Source organism: Ailuropoda melanoleuca, chromosome 5 (assembly GCF_002007445.2).
Source record: "Ailuropoda melanoleuca isolate Jingjing chromosome 5, ASM200744v2, whole genome shotgun sequence".
Classification (NCBI taxonomy): Eukaryota; Metazoa; Chordata; class Mammalia; order Carnivora; family Ursidae; genus Ailuropoda; species Ailuropoda melanoleuca.
In genome coordinates this window covers 82,076,511-82,087,775 of record NC_048222.1, presented here as the reverse complement: position 1 = coordinate 82,087,775, position 11,265 = coordinate 82,076,511, and the positions used below count along the sequence as shown (strand labels likewise).

Below are 11,265 nucleotides of genomic sequence, written 5' to 3'. Positions count from 1 at the left end.
TCCCATTACTATAATGTTAATTGTGCTTGGATAAGGTGATATCTACCTGGTTTCTTCACTGTAGTTACTGTTTTCCCCCTTTCTAACTAGTATTTTATGGAAAGATACTTTGAGACTATATGCATTCCCTTAAAAACTCACCTGCCAGTTTTAGCACCCACAGATGATGACTGCCGAGATCAATTATTACTGCAGTGGCTGTGAAATAGTGACTTTCTAATTTTGTCATTCTTCCTACGTTTCATAGTTGGCTATCTATTCTAACAGAGAGCTTTCCCTTTTCCTTCATTAATTTATTCATAGCAATACAAACTGAGTAAAGAGAATGTATGATACATACTCCTAAATCTTGAGAGATACCTTTGAAATATTTATGTAGAAATGTCATGATGTCTGTGAGTTACCCTCGAATGTTTCACCAAAGTAATAGCAATAATACACACACATGATCAGGAGTGTCAAGTCAAATGTGACAAATGTTAATTATTCAATCTTAGTTGAATGGTATATGGTAGATCACGGTACTATTTTGCAACTTTTTTGTGGATCTGAATTTTTTCAAAATATAAGGTCTATATATAGCAGTTTGAGACACAATGCCAAAACCTTCACAGATATTTGAAAAAAAATTAAAGTCAGCCTACAGATTTAATTTACCAGCATTTGAATATATTCAAATTTTATTACCATTGTCTGGAGACATTTAACACTAGCATCTGTGCAACAGTCCTCTGAGGCAGAGAGCACACCACACAAATCTTACAAACTAAGAGAACAGTACCATGTTCGACAAGACTGTTTCATGATTATGTAAACCAAGCTTGACAAAGCAGCCCACTCACGATGAATGATTCCAGTTTTAGGACATAAGTGAATTGATCACATAGGGAACTTAACAAATAATATTAAAATGTTACTGAGAATTTAAAAAGTTTAGAATTTTTCCCTAAGACTATATATAGACAGGTTCACAAAATAGAAGCCTGTCCATTACAGCACTCTGAGGTTTTAGCAAAGCATACGTTATAGACATATTTGCCATACAGTGCAATTTTATTGTGTAAGACATGAATAATAGTGCACTTAAATCCAAGAGTCATATTCAAATATATCAAGAATACAATCCAAATACCCAACTATTGAAGAAATACATATTCTTTTTTTATATAACTAAATTGTGCAAGTACCTTTTTAGTGCAGATGATAATAGATCTATAAGGATTCTAAGCAACACAACTTGATGTATTTGTGTGGAATAATTCATGTCTCCAAAGATATGTGCATTTTAAAAGTGAAGCAAATGGAAAATGTCTTGGGCAGAGACACAGGCAGTGTTGCACAACTTGTTTTTATTACAAATTTCCAATACAGTTAATCTGTATACTCACAGATGGTTAAAACAGAATGGTTCTAAACATCAGGAAGCTCTCATTGGGAATTATTTTTCAGGACAATGTAGTGTCTACATAAGCCCCACTATCTTTCACTAAATTAAGCACAAACTACAGTTCCACAATGGAGTTCAAAAATAGGACTTTCTTAAGGGGAATTTAGGTAAGAAGTTCAAGCTTTCTAAAACCTCATCCTACAGTTACATAGCGTCTCATCTGAGCTATTGGTTTAAAGGAAGAAGATACTGTGGACACGATAGAAAGACTGAGCAATAGTAGAAATAGTTTACTCAAGAAAAAAAATCAGAAAACTGATACTATAAGAAAATTAGCATTTCATATCATCTGAGAATATGTATTAATGGAGAAATCAGCCTTTAAATGTTTTTTGTTAAGATGGTGAATTACATAAAAATACTATCTGGTAATAACTTAGGATATGAGCTCTGGAGGGGAGACAATCTAACCCACATTAAAGAATAATAAATAACTAATCTATGTTGTCTTGAGGTATAATGAACCTGTATCAGATGTACTGAATGATTTCATGCTCTGATAAATTTCAAAGCTGCCAGAACAGGGGATCAACTATTCTAAAATTTGCCCTTTTTTTGGTCCAGGAAATAACTTTCTGATAAAGGGTGCTCATGACACCCTCTTGTAGTTTTCACTCATTAAATCTGGATATGGATGAATACCAAAATTTTGCCTCAGGTTGGGGTCTGATAATAAGTGAACCTGATGACCTGGTTAAAACTGACAATTAAAACAGTTAATTCCGAAACCAGATTAACTATAAGAGTTACATCTCTAGGCAGATTTTAAAAAATTTTATTTATTTATTTATTTATTTATTTATTTATTTATTTATGGGAGAGAGACAGAGAGATAGCATGAGCAGCAGGGAAAGGGAGAAGCAGGCTCCCCACTGGGCAGGGAGCCCAACATGGGCTCGATCCCAGGACCCTGGGATCATGACCTGAACCACCCAGGCACTCAGCAATTTTTTTTTTGAATACAGCAAAATGTTCCTTCTATTTTTTACTTCAAGAGAGAAACTATTGATCAGATCTTTTCCATGATACTGATTTTTTAATTTAATAAAAATACTGAGTGAATCAAAGACTAAAATATCACTAAATTTCATCCTTTAAAATGAAAAGCAATGACATATGACCTCTATAAATCAGGCCTCAGAGTTCAAAGAAAAGCTTTTAAATTACCCACATGGGATCTGAAATGACTGTTGTCTTCCAAAGTTTTCCCAAAAGTCACTTTAAAATCTTGCTTCAAAGACCTAATTTTTCTTAGAAATAAAATATATTTATAGGTTGTTTTAATCCTACTAGATTTTATAGTTTCTGCTTGTTCTCTTTCCATTTAATAAAACCAGAAAGAAAAATTTTGACCAATCAATTACTGAAAACTCTTACCACCCAAAAAGTTTCAAAATCTTAATATAATCACCTAACTATGTTCGTGTGGTTTCTAAAAAAAAATTGTTAATTTAAAGTCTAAGGATCCTTGTACTGCTGATAGAAGACTGTAGCAATCTTTTGTATTTTTAGAATATTCTCTGTAGGACCTACTTTTGCATCCCCAAAATGTAAACGAGCCTTTACTATAAATGAATACATAAGATGCTTAATATATTTAACTTGATTATATCTCACTTATTATTGGCTCCTATGGTGTAATTCATTTGCTAATTCTGCCACCACTCTCTTCATTCCAGTTTTTAAGGCCACATTTATCAAAGATAATTCTCCAAACTTAATGTTTAACAAGTATCTTCTCATGAGTATATCCATTGTATGTATTCTTCTCATCCAAGGAATGGGTAACTTCATAGTATTACTAAAAATCCCTCTTTAAATTATATTGATAATGCACCTTTGATACAGTTCTTGAGTTTGGGAAAACCCTAATATTTGCATTATTAGATGTCCCCTTTGAAAATGCACTAATATCCAAGTTTGTTTTTATGACCTATAAACAGAACTGAGGTTTGAACAATCCCTAATTATAAATTAATACTAAAATGCAAACTTGTCCAAATAGCTTTGCTGTCTCAATAAAAGAAGAAAAAGAAACACTATGCTATTATTGGACTCTGGCTCACACATAAAACGTTCATCTGGAAGACAGGTATAAATTGAAGGCATACAATTTCTCCATGACCAAGCCTAATAAAAACTCCCACCCACGGAAGCCCTGTGGCCAATCGATGTCACCAGTGGGAGCCACTTCTAAAGAATCACTAAAAACAACAACAAAACAAAACGAAATCATTTTCCTTATGGGTTAACTGAGAAGAAAAGGGCTCCTTCATATCTACTCTTGAGACCAAAATAGGAGCAAACAAAAAGATCAGCTACATGAACAAATGTAGCAAGCGATTTTAAGGGATGATAAAAAAGCTAGAGTATTTCCTCTTTTCAAATATTAATATAAACATTTCACACAACACGGAGATATCTATAGCAAGATCTCCTTTGCTCCTTGCTGTACCCTTTTTGTAAGGGCTTTAAAGCCTGAAGGCTCATAACTATAGCCAAGAAAATAAGTCGAGAATAAATCTGAGCTTAAAGGAAAAGGCAGGCAAATATACCAAAGGATAGTTCTGATATGTGCTGTTGTCCAACCTTTTTGCTACCAGTCCAAGAAAACAGAAAAAAGATGAAGTTTGGGCAACTGGAGAAAGTATTTGCTATTTTCTAAGGCGTCTGAATGTGGCCATAGATAATGCTAGACTAGATATTTTCAAAATTGTATTTTTAGCTCAATACATAGCTCTAAAGCAGGGTTCAGTTTTGGTGCGCTCTACACTGAAATGTTATATACAGATGGGGTGGAAATGGTATTAAACATTTACTCTTCAACTAACCTTTTAATAGAAAACTAGAATTGATAATATTTATTAAAGTGAACAGTGCCACAAAACAGAAATGTATATAGAAAGCACTGAACCACAAACTTTTAGAGTAGCAGGCATAAACTAGCATAGCATAAATACAGTCATAACATTGAAACATTTCAGTCTGTTTCTACAGTTTAAAACATCGCTGTGTCATGTTCATAAACTTTCACCTCCACTTCAATTAGACTTGCCTAGCATATAATGAATAAATCAGCAAAGTCAAGATAAATTTTCAAAAGGCTCAAGCCAATGTGAAAGGTTTAAGTTTAGCATTAGTAAACTTTTAGAATACTTAAAATAAACCACAATAAAACTTAACACACATACATACACGAAATAGTGCAGTAAGAACTTCAGACAAGGGCAGTGCATTTCTGGTTTAAGGAAACCGTATTTGTAGCTTAATTATAACAAACTAACATCTATCCTAAATGATGGTTTAATGGGATATCCAGCATTTGATACACATTTAATATGTGTGGTCAAAAACCTAAAAAACCAATTCAACAGTAATGACACTGTATCAGTAACAAATTCCTATTTTACTTCTATATTGCACATACTTTTACTGTCTACTGTTAAAATTTACTTCTTAATGTAAATATCAGAGGATTATACCTATAACCCTTGTAAAAATATTTACCTTGAATAAATATTCAGATTTTCCTTTCTTGACAAACCAGAATGAGAATGAATTCAGCTTTGTTAATCAAAGCTATTTTAAAGAGAAGGGCAAAGGTACTGGAAATAGCATGTTAATCACAAAATTTTTAGTTTATCAACCGTTTCAGTTTTGAAAAATATTTCTGTATTTGGAGTGTTTAAAAGTCTGATCTTTTTTAAAACTAACAAATATTCCCTAAAGAGATTAATCATATCCTTGACTGGTCTGGAGCACTGTTTGGAAAGTAGACACAGAAAAAATTTTAGGATTAAATGGCATATAACACAAATGGCATTAAATAGATCACCTGTTTCACATAAAATAAAATGCCTAGCACCTCCTTTCTGCTCCCAAAGTAAAGAGGCCAAACAGGCCACATGAAACATGAGTAATTACAGTAAGTTTCATTCATAAAGTATTGAGAAATCCACTACATTAGAGGGTTCTCACATCTAAAGCCTTAGGTTCAAGGCTACTGTGTAAAAGTGAACTGAAGGGCCTAAGGAGAGAGAGGTGAGATTCAGGTCCAAGAAAGTCCTTATTTACGTAGGTTGTGGGGAGATTTTTCAGGGACTCTCCTGCATCCCATCCTCAGTTTCCAGTTCTGCCAACTGCCTCCTAAGTACATTTACTTTTGCTTGTAATTCCTTGTTATATTCAATGATGTTAACCATTTCTTCATAAGCTTCATCCAAATACTTGGAGGATCTGTTCCAACGCAGGAAAATACCTATTGGAATCCAGGAAAGGAAGACAGAAGGCAAAAAGATACATACAATGGTTAACATTATTCCATACATTATACCTTCTTTTTTCTTTTCTTTTTTACAATTCACATCTATGTTTTATTATACTCTGAAATATGCAGGAATCTTGAGGTACTGAAAGTGTAACTAAATACACTATTTAAAACATCACTATTTCTCTGTACATAATCATTCATTCTTCAAACCCCCCCCACAACATTATGAAATGGATTAGAACACTATTCTCTGATATATCCAGGATTATAAATAAGCTGATAACTTACAATGCCATAAATTTTCCAGTTTCACAATACAAATCTTTTTTTTTTCAATTATAGAACTTTACTCAGACCCCTAGGACCTCATACATACGTAAAATCACTTTCACTAGAAAAGTGACAGTTACAGCAACAGCTGAACCATACACATTGTTATTTAAAAACCTAAACTTCCCAACAAACAAAAGCTTAGGACCAGATGGCTTCACAGGTGAAGTCTACCAAACATTCAGAGAAGAGTTAATACTTATTCTTCTCAAACTATTCCAAAAAGTAGAAGAGGAAGGAATGTTTCCAAACTCATTCCATGAGGCCAGCATTACCCTGATACTAAAATCAAACAAACACAGCACAAAAAAAGAAAATTATAGGCCAATATCTCTGATGAACATAGATGCAAAAATCCTGAACAAAATATCAGCAAGCTGAATTCAACAATACATTAAAAGCATCATATACCACGATCAAGAAGGCTTTATTCTAGGGATGCCAGGATGGTTCAATACCCACAAATCAATCAACACAATATGCCAGATTAACAAAAAGAAGGATAAAATCATGTGATCATCTCAATAGATGCAGACAAAGCATTTCATCAAACTGAGGGCTTCAGAAGGGAGGGCGGTGGGGGTTGGGATAAGCTAGTGATGGGTATTAAGGAGGGCACATATTGCCTGGAGCACTGGGTGTTACATGCAAATAATAAATCATGGAACACTACATAAAAAACTAAGGGTGTACTGTATGGTGACTAACATAACATAATAAAAAATTATTTAAAAAAATAAAATTCAACATTTATGATTAAAAACTCACAACAAACTGGATTTAGAGGCCATGCATGACAAACCAACAGTTAACATACACAGCAGTGAAAAGGTGAAAGATCTTCCTCTAGATAACAAACAAGACAAGAAGGCCTATTCTTACTAATACTTTTATTCAACACAGTATTGGAGATCCTAGCCCAGAAGTCAGACAAGAAAAAGAAATAAAAGGCTCCCAAATAGGAAAACAAGTAAAACTGCTACTATCTGCAGATGACAAAATACAGTATATAAAAAATCCTGAAGACTCCACCAAAAAACTACTGAAACTAATAAATTTGGTAAAGTTGAAGGTTACAAAATTAATACACATAAATCCACACTTTTATTTACTAATAATGAACTACCAGAGAAATTAGAAAAATTGTAGTTGCATAAAAAAATACCTAAGGATAGAAGGAAGACCTTTCATTAAGGAAGTACTCTGAAAACCAAAAGGTATTGAAAAAAGAAACTGAAGACAGCACAAATATTTGGAAAGATATACTATGCTCATGGATTGGAAGAATATTGTTAAAATGCCCATACTACCCAAAGCATCTTCAGATTCAATGCAATCCCTATCAAAAGGCATTTTTCACAGAAATAGAACAAATAACCCTAAAATCTGTATGAAACCACAAAAGACCCCAAATTGCCAAAGCAATCTTGAGAAAAGAACAAAGTGGAGGTATCACCTTCCCTAATTTCAAGATATACCACATAGCTACAGTAACCAAAACAGTACATTAACAGCACAAAAACAGACACACAGATCAAAAAACCAGAAATAAACCCACACTTAGACAGTCAACTAATCTTCAACAAAGGAGGCAAGAATATACAGTGAGGAAAAGACAGTCTCTTCAATAAATGATGCTAGGAAAACTGGACAGCTACATGCAAAACAATGTTCTGGACCACTTTCTTACATCATTTACAAAAGTAAACTCAAAATGGATTAAAGACTTAAATGTAACAAAAGAAATGATAAAACTAGAAGAAAGCATAGGCAGTATTTCTTTGACAACAGTTTAAGCAGTAATTTTTTGGATATGTCTCCTCAGGAAAAGGCTAACAAAAGCAAAAATGGAACAAATGGGAAAACATCTGACTAGAAAGCTTTTGCACAATAAAGGAAACCATCAACAAAACAAAAGGCAACCTGAGTGGGAGAAGATATTTTCAAATGATATAACTGATAAGGGGTTAATATAAAAAATATAAACGAATCACATAATATTAAAAAAGACAATCCAATTAAAAAATAGGTAAATGACTTGAATAGACATTTCTCCAAAGAAGATACATAGATGGCCAAGAGACACACAAGAAGATGCTCAACATCACAAATTATCAGGATGAAATGCAAATCAAAACCACAATCAGATATTAGCTCACACCTGTCAAAATGGCTAGTATCAAAAAGACAAGAAATAAGAAGCACTGGCAAAGATGCAGAGAAAAGGGAACCCTCATGCACTGTAGGTAGGAATGCAAAATTGTGTAGCCATTATGGAAAACAGTATGGAGGTTCCTCAGAATATTAAAAATAGACATATGATTTAGCATTTCCATTCTGGGTATCAATCCAAAGAAAATGAACGCACAAATTCAAAAAGATATATGCACCCTTATGTTAACTGCAGCACTATTTATGATAGTCAAGGTATGGAAACAACCTGAGTGTCCATCAATAGATGAATGGATAAAGAAGATGTGGTATACATACACCACTATGGAATACTACCCAGCCATAAAAAAGAATGACACCTTCCTACTTGCAACAATACAGAGGGGCCCAGAGGGTATTATGCCAAGTGCAATAAGTCAGGTGGAGAATGATAAATACCACATAATTTCACTTCGATGTGGAATCTAAAAACAAAACCAGAACAAACAAACAAACGAAATAGAAACACACAGATACAGAGAACAATTTAATAGTTGCCACAGGGGAGGGAGATTGGGTGATGGACAAATAGGGGAAAGGGATCAAAAGGTACAAACTAATAGTTATAAATAAGACATGGGGATGCAATGTATAGCTTAGGGAACATAGATAATAACAGTGTAACAACTTTGTATGGTGACAGGCTGTAGCTAGACTTACCATGGTGATCACTTTGCAATATATGTAAATGTTGAATCACTACATTGTACACCTGAAACTAACATATGTCAACTACACTTCAATAAGGAAAATAATAAAAGCCTAAACTTCAGTGTGCTCTCTCCCTATCTCTTTACTTAAGAGGTGGTCTTCCAATTCTACAGACAAGTCCTTCTTTCCCCCAATAATAATTATCCTTTTACTACAGACTAAAAGGAGACATTCCTTGTCTGCATAGATCTACATTAACTATATCATCCCAGCATCATGGCTTAAAGACATTCAAATAAGGAAGTACAAAAACTTTCCAGGCAGCAATTATGTCAGTAGCTGGTAAGTTCACAAAGGTTTTACGATACTTTTTTTTTTTTAAAGATTTTATTTATTTATTTGACAGAGAGAGAGACAGCCAGTGAGAGAGGGAACACAAGCAGGGGGAGTGGGAGAGGAAGAAGCAGGCTCCCAGAGGAGCAAGGAGCCCATTGCAGGGCTCGATCCCAGCACTCTAGGATCACGCCCTGAGCCGAAGGCAGACGCTTAACGACTGAGCCACCCAGGCGTCCCAGGTTTTAATGACTCCTTAAAACACTTTCTATAAACCAAATTGCCAGAACCCTAAAGCTACTCTCTATCAAGAAAGGGAAAATAGAAACATAGCTTAAAAAACTGGACTTTGTTGATTTTTCCATTATAAGGTCAAAGAGTAGTGTCATTATACAACCCGTACACCTACTATGAGAAGATTTTACGTCACACAGAATTTCTTCCAGTTCTAAGGCGGGGCACTAAACACATATGGAAACTCTGTTGTTAATGGAATGGTAGGAATTCATTCGTGTAACAACAAGATTTCCTCCAATCACTTCATCTCTAAACTCTCTGTAAAAACTAGTTAAATTGTCCTCCAGGCCATCCAACTCCAAATCTGGCTTTTCTCCCAAATAGCTAGTCTCTGACTTCAGTTATTAAACATGACAGTGGCTTCTAGGTCAACTGTCCCAGAAATCTTTAACAAAAAGTTTGGCTGTAATCTCTCACTTAAGAGATCACTTACCCTGTACCGGTTACTGTCTACAACAATCGAGAAAGTAAGCAAAGAGAAGTTCTGAGCAGCCAGAAATTCCCAGAGCACTAAAGCTCAGACTCCTGAGAATCTGGAGACTATCTGAGGCCACTGTCCCCAAATTCTAACTTGGGGACACCTCAACAGATAAGATAAGAAGCATACACTGAGGAGGAAGGAAGAAGCTAATGACAGATATGCCAAGAGGAACGAGACGTGAGAGCTGACATTCAGAGAAGTGACAGAACAGACTCAGTCTCAGCAAAGCAATCCGAGGCCCTTTTACAGATAAAGGGCAAACAGTTTCCCACACATCAACTGCCCTTGTGGGCATAACATATTAAAACGTGGTATAATAACTGACATTTACGGTAATTCAGTTCAATTACTAAACATCTAGCATTCCTTATGTGTTCGCTTTGTGCTGTTTAATACAAAAATGAGGGGCACCTGGGTGGCTCGGATGGTTAAACGTCCAACTCTTGGTTTAGGCTCAGATCATGATCTCAGGGTCACGGGGTCAAGCGCTGCACTGGGCTCAGCGCAAGAGTCTGCTTGAGATTCTCTCTCTCCCTCTGCCCCTCCCCCTGCCCATGCTCTCTCTCTCTCTCAAATAAATAATAAATAAATCTTTTAAAAAATACAAAGATGAATAAAGACGTACTTATCACCTTCAAAATGATTAAAAAATGGCATTTTGTAGTCTTTGTGTAATGGATGGCTAATATATTTTAGATTTTGTTTAGATTTTTAAAAACAAGCTTTGGTATTTATGGAGATAAATTTCAGGAGTCTAAAAAATTAATGTAGGTTAAATACCTTCTTTAGAATGGATTGAAAATTAAGTATATATTGTTCCACATGAACAATGAGATATGTGCATCACTGCATTGATAGCATTATGTATGCTTATAGAACCTTACTAGAATGACTAGTTCATTAACCCTTCAACAGTATTTAACAGAGGAACCTTTCCTAATGGCTGCTTAATAAAGGAAACAGAAACCATCTCCTTGGAATTTACAATTTATTTCTGTCCCAACTACCTACCAACTTTCTTACCCAAAAAATAATGTACTTTCCCTCATACCCATTAGAATGACCACTACCAAAGGGGCAGAAAATCCGAAAATAACAAGTGTTGGCAAGGATGTGGAGAAACTGGAACCCTTGTGCACTGTTGGAGGAATGGTAAAATGGTGCAACTGTTACAGAAAATGGTACAGTGGTTCCTCAAAAATTAAACAAAATTATCATATGATCCAGCAATTCCACTTCTGGGTA

The 11,265-nt window shown here is 34.7% G+C and overlaps 1 protein-coding gene across 1 annotated transcript in view; it reads right to left on the bottom strand.

The window, feature by feature from the left end:
* Positions 1-652: 652 nt before the first annotated feature.
* The window catches only part of MTMR9 (myotubularin related protein 9), a 54,182-nt gene continuing 43,569 nt past the window's right edge, over positions 653-11,265 (bottom strand). The window contains exon 10 of the mRNA XM_002928721.4: positions 653-5,705. Within this exon, the coding sequence (XP_002928767.1) occupies positions 5,542-5,705 (164 nt within the window). The 3' untranslated portion in view covers positions 653-5,541. The remainder of the gene's footprint in view (positions 5,706-11,265) is intronic.